Source organism: Xiphias gladius, chromosome 6 (genome assembly GCF_016859285.1).
Source record: "Xiphias gladius isolate SHS-SW01 ecotype Sanya breed wild chromosome 6, ASM1685928v1, whole genome shotgun sequence".
Taxonomy (NCBI): domain Eukaryota; kingdom Metazoa; phylum Chordata; class Actinopteri; order Istiophoriformes; family Xiphiidae; genus Xiphias; species Xiphias gladius.
In genome coordinates this window covers 15193891-15213636 of record NC_053405.1, presented here as the reverse complement: position 1 = coordinate 15213636, position 19746 = coordinate 15193891, and the positions used below count along the sequence as shown (strand labels likewise).

General features: G+C 39.6%; 1 protein-coding gene across 1 annotated transcript; it reads left to right on the top strand.

Moving 5' to 3' along the window:
* Positions 1-58: 58 nt before the first annotated feature.
* Positions 59-16799, top strand: mcoln2 (mucolipin TRP cation channel 2). The gene is made up of 14 exons (XM_040128043.1): positions 59-247; positions 1014-1167; positions 2112-2285; positions 3321-3477; positions 3784-3862; positions 3973-4069; positions 4600-4699; positions 5268-5380; positions 5726-5875; positions 7066-7167; positions 7646-7768; positions 10493-10699; positions 12245-12378; positions 16291-16799. The coding sequence occupies exons 1-14, from the start codon at positions 204-206 to the stop codon at positions 16325-16327; spliced, it is 1671 nt and encodes a 556-aa protein (XP_039983977.1). The 5' UTR covers positions 59-203; the 3' UTR covers positions 16328-16799.
* The last annotated feature ends 2947 nt before the right edge of the window (positions 16800-19746 follow it).

The window sequence follows — 19746 nt, the reverse complement described above, 5'->3', positions numbered from 1 at the left end:
GACCCCAGGAGGGGCCTCGGGCCGTGGATTGGGCACCTGTGCGCCTCTTGAAACTCACTTCCCGATTGGCTGAGTCGCGGTTGCGCGGTCAGGCAGAGAGCCCAGCTGAAGGGAGTCTTGCCTGCGGGCAGCGTCTCCCTCTCTCTCTCAACCGGTTAATAACCGCACTCGAGTAACTGGTGCGTCCACGTGGATGATCAATCATGGAATTACTTGGTCGATATCTGGATAGGAGCAATTCGATAAGGTAAGTGTTTTGTTTTTTAATGATTGGAGTTTCAGAACAAGCTTGGGGCCGAATTTCGACATGTGTGTTAACTACTTTGAAAAAATGATGTTTCTGAAATATAATTAACTGGATGTAAAAATGCGTCGGCCGCTGAAACACCGGATATCCAGACGAAAAAAATGAACCTAAAAAAAAAAATCAATTTTCCACAACCTAAAGATTGTTGTCTCACATTAAAACAACAGCAGCGGGAGTCGTTCATTATTTAACCCAAGTGCCGGACGGGGACGGACAGGTTAACGGAAAAACCTTAAGGTAAAATGGAGTCTTAGAGATTAGTAGTGTGTCTAGGAGAGTCTGTGGGCGACGCACTGTCGGGAAAATATTGAAAGTGCACTCATGGAGCTAACCTTGGACTTAAACCCAGGCAGCTCCATGAATGCAGACAGTGTCCTCAGCATAGGGAGTTCTCCCCGTGAGAAATGACCAATCTGGTGCACTGCACTGAAAAGCACAACTATTGCTCAAGTAAATCATCAGATCATGAAATAAGTGCTTTCTCACACTTTCACTTCTGTTTTTTTTTTTTTTTTTTTCTCCTCGAGCTCTGTTTTCTGACTTCCTTGCAGTAAAAATGAGCTAAATAATCATATCACAAATCTAAATGTCCTTTTTTTTTTTTTTTTTTTAAATCTCAGGAGTCCACAACACCAGGCCAGACACAGGTTGTGGTTTTTTCATTAGTCTCCCAGCTCCTGCATGACTTTGCCCATTTTTGTTTCAGCTCTGTCATGACACAAGATGTTGTCAAAGAGGAGAACCTGAGAGATGACCTGAGGTTCTACTTCATGAGCCCGTGTGAGAAGTACAGGGCCCGACGACACATACCCTGGAAGCTGGGAGTGCAGATCCTGAAGATCGTCATGATCACCACACAAGTATGTGCAGCGAGGTTGATGTAGATAAGCACAGAGCACGAGAGCAGAACCGCCCAGAAAACGCTTCCTGGAACTGTAATCTGTCCAAAGCTCGCAGCCAAGTGCAGAAATGCATATGAATTAGTGCTGATATTTGTGTTGACATACTTTCACGATAAGTCAACAAGTTTCACATGGGGAGACTGACAGGGTCCTGTGTGTCTCTGTGTTTTTTTTTTTTTTGTTGTTGTTGTGTTTTTTTCCAAATATAAGATGATGAAATATGTGAACTCCACCAAAACATCTGAACTTGGCGCCTCTTGCTGCTGGCTGCTTGTAATGCTGACAAAATAGGAATTTTTAAGTTATTTTTTCCTTCGCTGCACCAGAAAATCATTTTGTTGTTTCACTACTGGAAAAAGTACTGCAAAACAGAAGAACTACTCACAAGAACAATTTCTTCATTTTATATTTTACTTGAAGTAAAATGTGTAGTTTAAAAGCTCTTAACTACGAGTAACTAAAGTTTACCAGCTAGAACGTCCATTGTTGTATGTGAGCTTTTAAAATGTTGACAAGACAAAGTCCAAATCAGTGTTGTAAGATGAGAAATTGGAAATTGCTTAATATAAAACACACACAACATAATGTCAGATAATGGGATTCATAATTCATCTGACACTAGTGAACTGTGCAAAAACTGACTTTTAAAAAGGACCAACCATCGCTAATCACCAAGCACTGTGTAAAACTATAAAGCCAGATATGAAACTATTTCCGGTTTTAGAGGAATATTCTGAAAAATGTTACTGGTTTAGATTTAAAAGATATTCCAAGAGGTACAAATACTAATTCCCGAAACCGGACTAAATGTGCTAAATTACCTCCAACCTTGATTATTACTGTAAGAATTTAAATAAAATATAAATGTTCCCTTTTTTCCCCATTGTTTGTTTTCTTCGTAGCTCGTCCTGTTCGGCCTCAACAACCAGCTGGTGGTGTCCTACAAGGAGGAGAACACCATGGCTCTCAAAAGACTTTTCCTGAAGGACTACAGTGGGGTGGATGAGGACGACTACAGTGTTGCTGTCTACACCCAACATGGTGTCTACGACAGCCTGTTTTATGTCCTGGATCAGGCAAGTTCGGCTTCCTCACCTTACACACGTAACACTTGTTGCTTTGTTGTTTTTTTTTCTCCCGCTGTCAGAAGAATGAAAAGCAGTGGTTGTAATGTAGCCCCTCGTGTCCCGTGGGATGGATGGCAGAAGATTCCTGTGTTGACGACGCGCGAGCGTTCACGTCATTGCACAGGTCAACGCGGCTGTCCGATTTTCATAGTGGGTCGAGTGATGGTTAAACATGCTCTGCATTGACAACGTATGACAGTGTATTAGATTTGAGTTTGATTGCCTTGAACGACGGACTCTCGCTGGCGTGAGGCATCCGACTTCTCTAGTCCTAATTACGACTTGGATGTTAACATGAACCATGAACATAACCTAAGGGTTAGTTTGAACTGAAGTGTTGTAGGTTTGACTGTTGAATTGAGATTTACCCTTTTCTTAAGTTAATTGGGTAGTTACATATTTTGCTACTGTAAGGCCATAAAGAAATGAAAATCCAGCATGTTCAAAAATGTAAAATTCACAAGATTTCGATTTTAAAATAGGGAAATAAAGGCTTTTTTTATTTGTATATATTTTTTAGAATTGCTGTAGGTCTGTATTATATTGTTACTTAGCTAACGGTGATTTTATTTTTTTTAAATGTATTTTTTTTTTTCTCTTTAATATCATGGAGTGCATATACACACGCACTAGTATCCTGGTTATGATCAGGTTTTTGTAGTATCCTGGTTATGTGTAATGCATGTAAACATCTTATTGTCTCAGAAACATGGATAAGCCCTTATCCCTTGGGACTAAACCTGCATGCAGACGATCACAAACCTGCACACTGTTATGATCATGTAAACACTTATTTGAATAAGCACTCTTCTCATACTCCATGTAAATGCCGTATCCTGAAAAGGATCAAAACCATTTTTAAACTATTCCACATTCATCTCGAAATCCTGGGCAACAGGCTGGCAAGGGAGCTGCTTTGTTTTTTCAGTTACTTAAATCACCCTGGGACAGTGTGTTTTACCCCAAGGCCTGTGATGTTTACAGTACAGCCAGCTGGGCCGACTCACTACCGCTCCTATCAGTTACGCTGATGATGAAGATGGCAAGCCGTGGCCTCTCATCATCTGCAAAGCGTACTACAAGAGAGGCAGCGTGGAGCCCTCAGACGAGTCCTACGACATCGACGCCCAGCTGGAGACAGGTGAGAGGGAGCATTCACATTTAGTCTGAAATTATCACATGCTTCTGTTTTTTTCTTATTGTTTCATTGATATTCATTGATTTTTTTTTTTAATTTATTTTATTTTTTTTTCCCCAGAATGTATTTATAACTAACTGTATGCCACAAGTAGAGAAGCATTATACCTATTGAAAATCACAGCATTATATTAAAATGTATATTATGTTTACTAAAACTGTAAAATCAAGGGACTTCGGAACAATTGACACGTAAGCTTTCATTGACAGTATTGTAGTTGTTTTCTCACCCTGTTCATCTCTTTCTCAGTTTGTATGTCACACCATCCAAAGACTGCAAACCTGTGGAAAACCCATAATTCATCCTTTTTTGATCTGGACTTTTACAGGTATACAGTGCCATCAATGCAGCGCGGGCTGCTGCTAACATACCATCATTTCTTCTCCTAATGTACGATACAATAACCTTTTTAAACAACCTCTTCCGCTTCTTCTTCAGGCTCGTCGACATCAAATTAACCTTCCAGGTGAAGGGAATCAACCTACAGACAGTGCGTTCACGGGAGTTACCTGACTGCTACTTGTTCTATGTCACGGTACAGTTAATCTGGTTTCTGTTATTAAACTTGAGCAGGTGAAACACTTTGATGCTTTCCATCACTGAGAGATGCAGCGGGGAAAGTTTCGAGAAACTTTTAGACTCTTAACATTTTGATTGTACACATCAATTTTAAAGACTGAAAAAAATTGAGTATAAAGAAAACATATATATAAATATATATATATATATATATATATATATATATATATATATATATATATATATATATATATATATATATATATATATATATATATATAGATATATATATATATATATATATATATATATATATATATATATATATATATATATATATATATATATATATATATATATATAGATATAGATATATAGATATATATATATATATATATATATATATATATAGATATATATATAGATATAGATATATATATAGATATAGATATATATATAGATATATAGATATATATATTTTTTTTTTTATATTTTGATTCAGCTACATTGTTTTACTAATCTTCTTTCCTTTGGCCTTGTCCCTAGATAACATTTGACAACCAGTGTCACAGTGGAATGGTGAAAATATTCCTGGACATAGACGCTCACAGCAGCGCATGCAGAGGCTGGAAGATATCTGGGACGGGTAAGGTGGAGTTATCTAACTAAACGGAGAAGTGTAACGGCAAATCATTAAAAATAAGACATAAATTTAAACATAACAAAAAAAGAACCAGATTAAGTTCTATTCGTACCTTTTTTTTTTTTCACTATTCTAGTACACAGAACAAGGTTGGCATTTAAATGCTTTTTTGTAATATTTACACATTAGTGTTTAATATAAAGTTTCAAGGTTCAAAGGAATATTTTTTTCGTTGATCTGAGCACCTACATGAGGGGAAAGAGGTTGAATTAGCAGTGTAGTATATGTGTATCATGTCATTTGATATTGAAAACTGTCACAGTTATATGGGGTTGGTCATACTTCTAAGTGATTATCTGTAATTTATTTTTATGTACTGCATGTTTGCATTTCAACAACAGCAGCATTTGAAAAGGTGAAAACAAATAAGAAGACTACATGCCTTTTCACTCCAGTTTTCGTGGCCTCATACTGTTGACTGTTAGTGAGGTGTTTTCTCTCAAACTTGTCGTTATCAGTTATGGACTCGAGGGAGTTTTGTGAGAGATAAGCCGCACATTGTCTGTTTCAGCTCAGAAGAACACACACTATCTCCTGATGTTCGATGGCTTCATCATTCTTGTCTGCCTCACGTCAGCCGTGCTGTGCACCCGCTCCATCGTGCTGGCTGTCAGGTTACTCCAGGTCAGCAGTCCAGCCTGCGCTCACACTGTACAGTATCATGCAGGAAATTTTCCTTTATTTGTCAGTCTCTCTTGGTTCTACTCTTTGGTTTGTATTTCTTTACTTATCTTCTGGGTTGTTCAAAACTTTCACAGTCTTTCTCACTTTCCTCTTCTGAGGCCAAATGTCAATTAGCACAATTCATTCAAATTCCCATTATTACAGCATCTGGTACACCAGCCATAGTGCACATAGATATGGATCAGTTCTTCTTGTGTTTGGTCTAAAATGAAGGCATTTTTGTTACTGGTAAAATGATGTTTCTTTTTCATTAAGAGACTGAATTTCCATCTTTTTAATTTTCAGAGATTCTCCCGATTCTTCCATGAGAACTACAATCGCAAAGTGTGTGAGGACGATCAGAGGGAGTTTCTGAACGGCTGGTATGTGCTGGTCATTGCCAGCGACATCTTGGCCATAATTGGATCCATACTGAAGATGGAAATACAAGCAAAGGTAAATATGAATCATGTACTTTCGTCTGTAGAGATAACTGTTATCTTCTGTCCAAAGGTAACCGTCTGTCCAAAACTGGCCCATATTACAGCATGGCTTATATCAAATAAATGTAATAGAAAGGAGAAGTAAACGTCATTTGTATACTTTTTTTCTCTTTCTTTTTCTTAAAGTTCAGTTAAATTAAATGATCATTGACAAATGGGTAGAAGACAGGCAGGGGTTATCATTCGATCGGGCAAAAAAGTAAATTAATTAAAGTCAAAGTTTCAAGCAGTCAGCGTCACATTTAATTTTACAGCCTGTTATTTGTTATGCAATTGAGAAATAAAACTCTGGGATAAGCTGTTAAATTATCCCCTCATTGTCTGGTGGACTTTGGAGTGAAAGGACTCAACGTAGACACTGCAAAGACCTGTTTATTTTAACCTGTCTACCTGTCTGTCCTTTTTATAGCCACAATGTTGAGTGTTGACCCTATGCTTGACAGAGATAGAAATAAACTCTTCCCTTTATATAACAATCCCCCCAACTGAGCCTTTTTGTTTAAGAGGAAAGCTTTTAGCTTGCCGTTGTGGATCGCTCATGACTGGGATTTAGAAAAAAACACTTTTTTTAGATAAATGGTCATTTATGGCAAAGTACTTAACTGGTGAAGTGGAAGCAAACCTGCTCAAGGAAATAAAGTTTCTGATTGGCATCATGTGAGGATACAAGGAAAAAAGTGTTTCTTCCTGAAATCTGGTGATAGAGGTGTAGTTGGCCCTATTAAGAAAAATTTCATATTTAACGGGGTAAATTTAGTGGATTTATCTGCACCAGTAGAGGGAACTTTCAATCTAGAATTAGCCCCTTTAATGTGCTCACCAAGGTTATTTTCATTACAACTCAAAAATCTCAAGGTGAGACATTTAAAACATTAGTTAATGAGTGACAGGATGTTGCTCTGTTGCAGTTGCACATTGTACTTCAAGCCCTAATAAAATAATCCAAACAGGTCATGTCACAGTTCACCACAAATAGCAAGCCTATTAGAAAAAAATCATACTCAAAGTGAACTTGTAATCTTTCCCTGACTGTGTTCATTTAAATCCTACAGGGTTTTTACTGATTTCCCAGTAAGACAGCGCACCAGACAAATAGCAACCTGCCACCTCAGTCCTCTGTTATTTTCTCTCTCTCTCCTGTAGAGCCTGACCAGTTATGACGTGTGCAGTATCTTCCTGGGAACATCTACGTTAATGGTGTGGGTCGGTGTGATCAGGTACCTGGGATACTTCCAGAAATACAATGTGAGTCTGAGTCTGAACCTTTGTTGTTGTTGGGGTTTTTTGTTTGTTTGTTTGTTTGTTTTAAATCATTGCACCAGGCCTTTTCTTTCACTCACATTCAAGGCAGTTGGAGAAAGATGGTTTTAAGAGTGTGTTGTTTTAGTGAAGTAGAATATAAGAATCTGGATGAATTACATAACAAGCAACCAGCTGTGTGCAGAGAAGAGTCTTTGCCATTTTAATGATTAACCACAGTCTACAGTTAAATCAGTACTTTTTATTGGTTGTTGAGGTGCTACTTTAAATTCACCTTGACATTTTAAACTTTTTTCACATCTTATTTGAAAACTAAGATGCACAAAATCTGATTACAGGTTTTAATAAGTACTTCGTAAAACCCGTCTCTACGCCTAATCAAATGTCTTCAACTGTTTTTTCATGATTTGGTTGGGATTTAACAATGACTCCTTCCTGCATACTTCCTGTGTTTCTGCTGTAGGTGCTGATTTTAACCATGAAAGCAGCCTTCCCCAAGGTCCTGCGCTTCTGCTGCTGCGCCGGCATGATCTACCTCGGCTACACCTTCTGCGGGTGGATCGTACTGGGCCCGTACCATGAGAAGGTAACGGGCAAACTGGTTTTAGGGAGAGCAGAGCAGACGCTGGAGACCTAAAGGTTAGGTCAGCGAAGCGAGTTTATGAGTTTATGGGACAGTTGCTAGTCTGCATCCGTGCACTGGCTATTTTTGTTGAGGTCGGTGGAAATTAGGGGAACCATCACATCTTTTTAGTTTTCACCCCTGTTTGTTCCTGCTGAGGCCACGAAAATGAGGTTGCATTAGGGAATTCCAAAACATGTACGTGTGTAAATCAGTTTAACCAGCACTCTGTGAGTGAGCACGGAGTTAAAAAGTTCAGTGTAACTACCATGAGGGCTCAATTGAGTCAGTTTGCGTAGATTGAGTATGGGGGATTCATACCGGGAAACTGTGAATTTGTGATTTCAGTGTACCAAGTATTTTCAGAATTTTGTAAGTCAATGTTCATCATAGTGAAAGGTCCGGCTGTTCTGTGCCATGTTTACATCTTTTTTTAAAAGAAATAACACAGGTGATTAATGATCCTGTGATCTTTGGAGTTTTCCCAAATTGTCGCATGTTTCAGTCAGAGTTCATTTATAAACGAAAACATATCAGGCTTTCTCCCATGGTTGTTTAGCTTTTGAATTGCAGTTTCAGCATTATATCCTGCAAACTGAGGAACCTGCAAAAACGGCTTTTGCCTCTGCCAGGAGCAACTTCAGGTCTTTTTGCCTTTTAGTGTTTTTAAAGACTGCAACCATACAGTATAGTCACAAGGTGTCAGTATATGTTTTGCCCAGTAATCGTCTGGCTCCAGTAACAGCAGCTCTCGGTGCTTTACAGTAGTCGAGCAAGTGTTTATTTTAAAAAAAATTGTTTTTTTTTGAATGATAGGATAATAGGAATATAAAAAGGATAAGAGGATAAAAGGGGGGAGTTATATGGGGGATGACGTGGTTGATTACATGGTCAGCATCTTAATCCCCTAGAACACCACTCTCGAAAGGGGATAGTAGTAGTAAAGGTCTTTGTATGCTCTGAAAACATACAGTCAACAGATATTTTAACTGCAATCGGGGGACATTTGGACAGGCGGGGACCACAGTTTCAGTTCGGGACAGATGGTCTTAACTCCTTTTGAAAGCAAGTGCCATCAGGGGAAATATGTGTGTTTAGCTGTCTTTGCCCGTTAAGATAAATTATTTACGGAAGTCTGAGCAGCAGTAGGCGTCTAAACAAGGCAGAGCTCGTACTGCTGGTGAGACAGATGTGAGATAGACTGAGATCAGCCACCCTGGGCCACGTGACGTCTCGCTGACCAAATGGAAACGTGTTGATAATCTTAAACTGAAGTGGAGAACCTACTGTAAATAAGTTGTGGACTGACGTGAAGTGTGTTTGTCAGGTCAAAGTTAATATCACATGTAACAGTACTTTTACATTAATTAGCGGTTTCACTTTTTATCTGTCATCAGCAAAAGTGAAAGTGACCTGACATGCAGTGCTGCTATGCCTGCAGTCGAAGTAAAGCAGGTTTCAGTTCTGTAAAGTGTGTCCGACGCTGCGGTCTTCTGAGACTTGGTCACGATATTTACATTGTGGTGGCAGGGGGAGTCCCCTGTAGAGTGCTGTCAGCCCTTCCAGGATCCTCTGTGTATTTACTGAGGGAATAAACAGAGGATGTTCTAGGACTTGCAATCCCACACGTCTTCAAGCGCTGTGCCCTGGAATCTATACCGTCGCAGTGGGATGTTGTTTTTAGATGCAATCACGTTCTGGGGAAACTTGGCTTCTTTCATAATGTTTGGGACGGGTTATCGGGCTCTCCCTTTTCAGTCATCTGTGTCTTTGCCTCTCTGTCTTTATCAGTCCAGCTCCTGCTCCTTCTTAGTAGGCCAGTCTCTGTAGGAACCAGCATTTTGGAAAAAAAACAAAACAAAACATAAAATCTACAGTCAGAGGATGCTTATTGGAAAATTGATACAATATACAGGCACAAGTTTTGCATGTCTCATATTAGTACTAGTAATACTATTAATCATGTGAAATAACTCTCTCTCCTGTGTTAAGCTACAGGTTATGACCTATGGCTCCATCCCCTGTCTTGGTGCTTCCCAACCATTTTGGCTTGTTACTTGATCAGAAAAGATTATGCATTTACTCGTAGTTGGCCATTCAGTGACTGTTTTGTTAATTGATTAATCGTGAGTCATTTTTCAAGCAAAAATGTCAAACATTCCCTAGTTCCAGCTTCTCATTAGTGAGGATTTTCTTCTTTGGGATTATAAATATATCTTGTAGAGTGGCTGCTGGACAAAACAAACAATTCGATGACATGATCAATTGTGATGAGAATTTTTTAAAAACATTTTCTGGCATTTTAAAGACTAAATGATTCATAGGAATAATAGTTAGCAGATTTATCAAAATGAAACTAATTATTGCGGACTCGCTGCATCTACTTGCAACCCCTCGTCACAGGTTGCAAATGTCACTTTGTGCTGGACAGTTGAACCAAAGTTAGTTATTTTTTTCCATCTCAGTTTGTTTTATTTGGAATAACACATTTTTTTTCATAAATCAATTTTTTTTTTTTCTGCTTTCCTGTCCTGTTTATCATCTTGAAACCCCTCAGTGTGGGTCCAGACCTCCAGGTGGGCAACCACTGGTCTGTCTCATTGATTTACTGCCTTTGTAATGACTGCTTGTAGCATTTTTAAATTTCAGTCCAGTCCAGTCTAATGTCCCCTGCTCCATGTGTCCTAGTTTGAGGGCCTGAGTCGCGTGGCGGAGTGCCTGTTCTCCCTGTTGAACGGCGACGACATGTTCACCACCTTCGCCCAGCTGAAGGACAAAAACATGCTGGTGTGGTTCTTCAGCCGGGCGTACCTCTATTCCTTCATCTCCCTGTTCATTTACATGGTGCTGTCGCTCTTCATCGCCCTCATCACAGACGCCTACGAGACCATCAAGGTACTGGTTCGTTAGCTGAGTCTGAGTGAGGGGAAAGCTGTGGCACTATTCGAATTCAGCTTTTAAATCTTCTTAAGCCATTGAAGGGAGTTCATTAACAGAAGATCATGCAATCCATGAAAATGAGTTTGCAGATCTGGGAAGAGCTATTATAAATATATCTTGTAGAGTGGCTGCTGGACAAAACAAACAATTCGATGACATGATCAATTGTGATGAGAATTTTTTAAAAACATTTTCTGGCATTTTAAAGACTAAATGATTCATAGGAAAAATAGTTAGCAGATTTATCAAAAATGAAACTAATTATTGCGGACTCGCTGCATCTACTTGCAACCCCTCATCACAGGTTGCAAATGTCACTTTGTGCTGGACAGTTGAACCAAAGTTAGTTATTTTTTTCCATCTCAGTTTGTTTTATTTGGAATAACACATTTTTTTTCATAAATCAATTTTTTTTTTTTCTGCTTTCCTGTCCTGTTTATCATCTTGAAACCCCTCAGTGTGGGTCCAGACCTCCAGGTGGGCAACCACTGGTCTGTCTCATTGATTTACTGCCTTTGTAATGACTGCTTGTAGCATTTTTAAATTTCAGTCCAGTCCAGTCTAATGTCCCCTGCTCCATGTGTCCTAGTTTGAGGGCCTGAGTCGCGTGGCGGAGTGCCTGTTCTCCCTGTTGAACGGCGACGACATGTTCACCACCTTCGCCCAGCTGAAGGACAAAAACATGCTGGTGTGGTTCTTCAGCCGGGCGTACCTCTATTCCTTCATCTCCCTGTTCATTTACATGGTGCTGTCGCTCTTCATCGCCCTCATCACAGACGCCTACGAGACCATCAAGGTACTGGTTCGTTAGCTGAGTCTGAGTGAGGGGAAAGCTGTGGCACTATTCGAATTCAGCTTTTAAATCTTCTTAAGCCATTGAAGGGAGTTCATTAACAGAAGATCATGCAATCCATGAAAATTAGTTTGCAGATCTGGGAAGAGCTATTATAAATATATCAGTGACTACTTCGTACCAGAAATGTCACGAACAAACCCAAAGTTGTATTACCACTTTATTACCAGATTTTTTTTATTTTTTTTTAAGCAAAAATGCCAAACATCATCTGGTTACAGCATAGCAAACGTGGGGATTGACTGCTTTCTTTTTCATGCTACTGAAGTGAATATCTTCGGTTTTGGAATAATGGTTGGATAAGACCAGGGATTTGAACACACTACCATTTATTCATTTTATTTACAATTTATTTATTACCATTTTTCTGACATTTCATAGACAAAACAGTTGATCAAGAAAGTAATCAGCGTACTGAGCAATAATGAAAATAGTTAAGCAAGTTTGCAAACAAATGTTCAGACATTTTGAAATCCTCCCATGTGACAAACATGTAGGTACAAAATACTTCTAAAATTTGAGGAATTCCTTTTTTAGTTGTTTACTGTTTTGACCTTTTTAGAGAATACGTCTAGCTTTTTTATTAACAACCCACATCAGTACGCCGTGTTTTAATTGTTGCATTCATTTATGTTTTCCCCTCGCAGAACTACCAGAGGGATGGATTCCCGTTGACGGACCTGCAGAAGTTCCTCAGAGAGCACAAAGATTTTCCTGTTCTAGAGGAGAGCAGTCAGACAGACGTTCACGTCAGACACTCTGTGCTCTGCTGCTGCCAACGGTATGACAGCGTTCACAGTACTGCTGATACTTTAATAACACTTAACCTTTATTTTCACACCCTGCTACACACGTCCACCTTCACACCTGGGAGCTGCACTTTACAAACATGACTCCTCATCACTGAAACTGTGTTATTTCTTTTTACCATTTTTCAACCGCTAGACTTCACCTGAGGGCTTTAAGATTTCTCTGAAAAATGGTTCTGTTTTTTAATTTTGGTGACATCTTTGCTGCTATATGATCATCGCTGTGGTATCCTTGCACTGCACTTACCAGAAAATCAGTGACGTCGAGCAAACAGCATGGGCAGCAGCAGAGCACCCATCTTTTTTTTATCATGCGCATTTACTTAGAAAGAAAATAAGATCTTAAGAACCAAATAGATTCAGCATGGTTTCATTTCTTTTTGTGTCATAGATTAGGAAACATCAAAGAATATTACATTAACATGTTACGTCAATCAGTCCCTATACATGGAAGTCTCACACAGAGTAACATTCAGAGTATAGAACTCAGTTTTAATTGCTTACACTTTGTTGCTGCAGCAAGACATATTTTTCTATACGTCCCTGTTTTCTGCTCATTCCTTTTCAATGAGCCCATCTCTATCATCGGCAAGCAGCAGACTGCAGTGGAGTTTCCTCCACGCTGTGGTTTGGCTCGGTCTTAACGTGGTCTGAGAGCAATGAAATTAGTGGTGGGAGCTATACAGACACACCCAGTGATGGGCTGATTACAGAGAAACGGAGGGTGTACACTGGGACACTGTACACCCCCCTGCCACCTCCCCCTTTACTGTGTTGGCTGCCAAATAAACCACGGTCAACACTGGGATTTTGTCAAACTACAAACGTTTTTTTAAAGCATGGTGGTTAGTTGGGCAGAGTTATTTGACTTGAGGGTGATGGGTGAAAGTTTAACTCTAGTTTTCTTTAATGTGGTGTACGGTGAATTTTTGTGTGTGTGTGTGTGTGTGTTTTTTTGTTTTATACAGGACTTGATACCATATTCTCTCTTTCCTCATCACTTTCTTATCCTCCTTTTGTAATTAGATGGCATTTCTGACAATAATTTCCTAATATGCCCAAGTAGTGAGTAGCATTTTATCAGTTTTTATTTCACCAAGTCCATTTTGAGGCAACAGTAAGTTTTTGCACCACTTAGAGCTTGTTGAAAAGTCATTGCTTCCTCTCTGTTTGTTTCCAAATTACGAAGTTCAACCAAAAGTGGCACTTCGTCAGACTGCCGTTTCTTTCGCTTTCAGCTCTGCATTATTAAAGATTCATTAAATGTTTCAAAACTTTTTAATAATACTATTCAATTTCCCTGTTTTGGTTCAAATATGTTCAGGAAAAGATGTTGTTTACCCCAGAAAATCAACAGTAGTTGTATAAAAGTAAACAGTGTTGTGCAGTGTTTGCCATCAAACTATTATTTTCTGCTAGCCTAAGCCGCAAATGTTTGTGTACACTGTAAAAAAGGATTTTGAGTCACATAAGGAGTGGGAAAGACCTGAATTCATAAAAGTTTACTTTGCTTTGTATGTTGTGTAAGTTTTTGAATGAGATCCCGTGGCTCAGACAATCACTATCTCCTTTCGGGGCTTTTCAGTCACTATTGTTTTACCAGGCATTAACACTTGCACTCTGCGGTCTTCTCCTGCGTGTTTCACAGCCGTTTTCTTAAGTGTTTAAGGAGGCGTAGTCTCAGTTACAGAGCCATTATGTAATAATGTCTAATAGTGCGAGAATGTCGAGCAGAATGCGGTTTGTCTCTGTGGAAATGAACATAAAACTGCCGGTGTCCTTTTAGAGTTGGCTGACTTGTTGTCATTAGGAGTACTCTTGTCAAGTAACAGATTGTGTAATTGCAGCCATTTGCAGCCTCTGATCTGACTAAATTTCATTTTTATGAGTATCTTTGTCTCGCTGTGCTCACAAAAATTAGATCAGTTTTCTGCCGCAACATTTCAGTGTCTTAATGGATGAAATTTGCCTCTTCCTACTCTTATCATCTTCTACTGCAGTAAGTTATCTTGTTTAAAAGGCAAGTTGAGGAGCAAGAGTCACTCGCCGTTTGTATTTAAAACTTGTTCCCTCAGAACCAAAGAACAAGTTTTGTGTGTGTATCAAGTTTGTCTGTTGAATTAATGTATTCAGCTGAACGCTGAATGGACGACCACGGTACGGATTGCACCTGACACTTAAATACAGTAGTTGTCCAGATCCACACAGTGAAACAAATATTTACGTGATGAATTTACGTGGAGCTTGAATGTATTTGCTGCAATTCATAAAGGGTATGTGATTACACAGTATAATGCAGCAGAGTAGCCAAGAGCGGATATTGTGTTTGAAAGCGATTCGACAACGGGGGCACTAAGCTTTGCATAGAGGCAATGTAAAAAATCCAGTTAGGCCTAAAGTTGTGGCGGTTTTGCTTTCCAGGGGAATAACTGGACACACCTTCCTTGCTCTTTGTGAGCAAGGAAGGGGTTTCACGTCTGAGGATGTGAAACATTCTCATCCTCTTACGGCTGCAACCGACTGAGGAACAGAGTGCCTAAGAATTGGTTTGTGAGAGCTGCAACGGACACAACTGCAGACTCAACTAAGCGGTGAAACGTGCTGCATCTGGCCGATCGTAAATATGAAAGAAAAATGTGTAATTGTTTACAGATTTGATGTAACTGGGACATAATTAGATGGTTCCCTTGGGTGCAAACAGTCAAACGCGAGGAAGCTTTCAAGATGCATGGTGACTAGGCTATCATTTTCAAAGTGCTTGGTTGGGGGATTTTTATTCTCGGAATGGGTATGCACAGTCACCTGAAATCCCGACCTCTTCTCGCATCCCTGCGTTGTCTGCCTTCGTGCCGGGCCAAACCTACATGCAGGTGAAAGCTCACCAGTCTGAACAAGCAACTGTGGGTCTCGCTAAGTCTTAAATACCGGTGGCCTTTGTAACCAGTTGGTAATGACATCTCAGCACAAAATGACTCAGAAACAGTCTGGGATAGTAGTTTCAGACCGAAGCAGGTTTCGTTGGAAAAATGCTCCGTCGCCTGATTCTGTGCACCAGTCAGGATTTAGCAAGGTTTGAATCAAAATCTGATGAAAGCCATGGGATTTTAGTCGATTAGTTGATCAACAGAAAATTATTCGTCAGTTATTAATCGATATTCGATAATTCGTTTAAGTCATTTTTCAAGCACAAATGTCCAACATTAACTTTCTCAAAAGTGAAGATTTTCCGCTTTTCTCTCACATTTCACAGTAAACTGAAACAAGCAATTATAATACATGACACTGGGCAGTGGGAAATTATAGCCATTTTTTTCACTATAGTGATCAATTAATTGAAAAAATAATCCGACGACTGATCGATAATGAAAATGATCATCGGTACTATATGTCGTCACTTTAAATCAAATCTTATCAAACCACACCCACTCCCATCCAAATGAAAAATCTGCAACATGCATGCTGAGGTTTGCAACATTTGCCAAAAAAAACCAAACTGAAATTGTCTTTCATGTTTATTTTGACAAGTTTCAACACTAATCAACCCAAATACCATACCAGTGAGCCATGCACGGGCATGCGAGAGCGCTGTGGAACGCATACTTTTATCTTCAATTTGTTCCTTATTCGGTCATGAATATTTATTATTATAAATACATACTTATAAACCCAATGTTTTCAGTGGCTTTTATGTTTTAGAACGTAAATGAATATCCCTGATGTGTAACTTAAATCAAAAAATGTGTTTATTATATTGCAGATATTTGCTGATACATCAATTACAAATCCTTATTAGTGACCGAAAGTGGAAACCATGAATGTCTTTATATATGGGGGTGTTGATGAGACATGGGGAGGATCATGCCTCTTTTGTTATGTCTTTGCAGAGTTCCAGAAAATGACGACGTCATACTTATCAGCTGACAACTGTCCCACCTCCAGATGAGACGGTTCGGGGAGGATGCTGGGAGCAGGACAGCACACGTCTGATGCAGACGTCAGACGCTCCTGCTCAAAAATCCTAGAACGTGTAGAGATGACTTTCCAGGAGTAAGATTCTGTGAAGTGCAATATGAAACGCCAAACAAGTTCCTTCAATTAAACATGAAACTGGAACTCAAGCTCAAGAGTTGGAACGGGGCCCAAGATAAAAAGGCTTCACATGTTGTTTAACAGTATCTGTTGGAGTTCAGGATATCGACGAGGAGTTTACTGGGCCTTTTTTCATGCATACCGACGCGTTAGTTGCCAAAGAACTGGATTCAGTGTTGTTCTGCACTTGAGTGTCACTGCAAACAGCAGGTCTATGCAATGTCATGCAGCGCTAGATGTAATTTATTTTTCTCAAGTGTTGTTGTAAAGAACACAATAAAGCCAATGTTTTTATTTTTCCATAGCTAGAGTATATTTCCCGTCTTTGCTGCAAGTGTGCACGTTGAGTTTTGAGTCAGACCGCAAATCACAAGTAAGCAGTCAAAGCTCTAGACTTATTTGATTATTTAAACGGTCAGCATCTTTCCAGCAGTGGCGGGAACTTGGTGTAAAATGTTAATGACGTTACAGTACAAAGAATTTCTTTTGTGCTCAGAAAAACACTAACACTGCTCCAAAGGTTTCTCTAAATTTCCTAACACGTTCACAGCTGAGTTGCGATTTGGAAAGCAGGGGACTTTTGAATGACTACACCAGGGCTGGAGTATGACTCAACCTTTTCATCAAATCTACCGGCAAGTTAAGATGTAAAAAAACAAGCTGGAGCATGACTTCTCCCTTGGAGTGTGACTATTAATGCTTTAGACCTGATAGACATCAAAGAAAAGTGGTTGGTTAAACTCTTGAATCCCGTCAGAGTTATTCTCCTACAAGACCTCTATTGCCCAGTTGGTCCCCTCTTTACAATGTTATCCAGACGATCACTTGACTGATTTCAGTCTGGTTCTGATAAAATGCCTGAGGGTAGAGATGGTTCTATGACACGTGTTAATGAGCTGAGATGTCATAGGGTGTTTTTCCTATGTGGCAATACTGCCTTTACCTTAGTACTATCTTATGTCAAACTGAGACTTGAGTTCAAATCAAAACAGAAGCACTCTGAGGACTTCCTTTTAACTAGTCTGTGTGTTTCATTTGGGTCAACAAACATCGGTGTTTAGTTTTAAACCGCATGTGCCAATAACAAACATCAGTATGAGATTTTTTGAAAATAGGAGTAAGCGCTGCACTGAAGTCAAGACAGCAATGATTGCAGGTTTTCATGTGACCCGAAGAGCGGCTCCAAACGTATGAATAAGTATAAAGGAGATCAACCCATTTGTGAATTCACATTTTTTTTGTGCACCAGTCCACTTCAGTGTGTTGATAAACTTCCGCTACACTTGTTTTAAAGAAGGAATCAGAGAGAGAACTTGTAAATCTGTAAATGTTGTAAACTGACATGACATAACATGTTCAAAGATGGATTACAAACCCTGCCCATGCAGGGCCCCAGACCCCCAGGGCCCCCCAAATTACCTCAGACTGGTTGACCACACAGAGAACTGGGGGTCAGGTAATAGTATACCCAGACAGCAGTACCGGTTGGGTTTCAGTGTCTCTTGGAAAATGGTGAAGCTGCCAGTTTGCTGTGTGGCTGAATGGGATCTTGTAGGAGACAAAGTGCTTGAACACTGTACAGATGACGGGAGGCGTAGGGGGTCAGTATAGGGGCCTAGTAACAAATTTGTGCCCCGGAGCCCCATAACAAATAAACACAGGCATCTCCATGCTCCGCAATCAAGGTATCAGGTAATTACTTTTGTCAGTGGTGAAGGTAGTGCTTACACCCTTTACTTATTATACGGAAAAAACAGCTCCTGTAGCTGACATCATATACAGTTAGGTGTATAAGCCATTTAGGAATTATGGCCATTTTTGTACAGCCTCTGAAAATGGCTTTAATTCCTAAACAGTTAATGTGATATTTTTGTTAAACACCTTGTATTAAAGCTGAAAGTTTAAATTTTCAGTCACACCTTGATGGCTTTGTTTCAAATCCATCGTGGTGGTATACAGAGGGAATATGAGAGTTTGTGTCAATTGTGTCAATGTCCCAACACTTATTCACCTCCCCGTATACTGCATTTGTTTAATTGAAATGAAACAAGGTAAGGCCAAGGTTCGAAATTTTTTAGAGGGGAACTGATCTTTTTGATTGAACTGCTAACAAGTCATTGACATCTGAAATGGGATGAGGGGCCCCAACCAGACACTGCTTTAGCGTAGTGGAAGTATAAAGTAGCATAAAATGGACACATTCAGGCGAAGTGTAAATCAAAATTTAGGCACAGGACTTGAATAAGTGGACTAACGTGCTAATAATTAATAAAGAACATCAATAAGAAAACAGATGGGACCATTATTAATGCTTTATAGATCAGTTATAAGTCATTAACAAGAAAAACTGTAGGGTTGCCAGGTTGTCGAAAATCCTGGGAGAGGACGACATGCTTGTCTTTTTAGCTCTTTAATTCATCAGGGAGATTTCTCCAATGGATTGTTTGACCACTTCCCCACTGGAGAAGGGCTACGGGACATCTGGACCAAACTCCATTTAAAAATCGCTAATTAACTTTTGACAACAGCTGAGTTACTATGGTATAAGGATTTATTTAATGTATACATAGAGTTTGACTAGCTGTTGATCTGCATGCAAGTCTTTAAATAGTGCAAATGCAGACAGGACAATACAGTGAATGTGAACTGTTATGTTGACAGTAAAGTGTATTAAGTTTTCAGGTTAAGAAGCAAAGACACTCTGGCATCAGTGTACCAGTTAAAATAAAACGCTCTGATAATGACATAGTTGTGTGTTTCTATTACTGCAATAATGCAGTAATACATGTTGGTAAAGCATTAATAAGTACTTAGGGTTTCACACCTTCTAATCAGGTTATCAGATTTGCAGCTTTAAATGTTAATCTGTCAGATCTGGCAGTTAATAAACCAGGTCTCCCTGATGAATTAAGCGCTCATGTCTCGTGCTGGAGGAGGATTTTCCACCAACTGGCAACCCCCCCGCCAAAAAAAGTTGTTCCCGTTAACGGCGCGCAGCCGGTCTACGAAGCATTAGTAAGTGATTTAATTAACTGTGTATAGACCCTTCGGAAGCGGCGCCTCGTCAGACGGCGGCCTTCCTTTTTCCTTTTTTCTTTTCTTTTCTTTTTTTTTTTGGTGAGCGGACCTGCTGCGGGCATCGACTGGAGGACTTCAGACGAAGAGACCGGGCGGCACACGCCCTCCGCGTCACCGAGCCGAAGCCTCAAAGCGGAGACGCTCGACTGTGCCGCCTCCACTTCGTCCCCTCT

Excerpts from the sequence above, each read along its gene's own strand:
- mcoln2 (XM_040128043.1), top strand. The coding sequence starts at position 204 with ATGGAATTACTTGGTCGATATCTGGATAGGAGCAATTCGATAAG. Across the intron at positions 2,286-3,320 it reads TGTTTTATGTCCTGGATCAG|TACAGCCAGCTGGGCCGACT; the intron begins GCAAGTTCGGCT and ends TGATGTTTACAG. Across the intron at positions 5,876-7,065 it reads AGATGGAAATACAAGCAAAG|AGCCTGACCAGTTATGACGT; the intron begins GTAAATATGAAT and ends TCTCTCCTGTAG.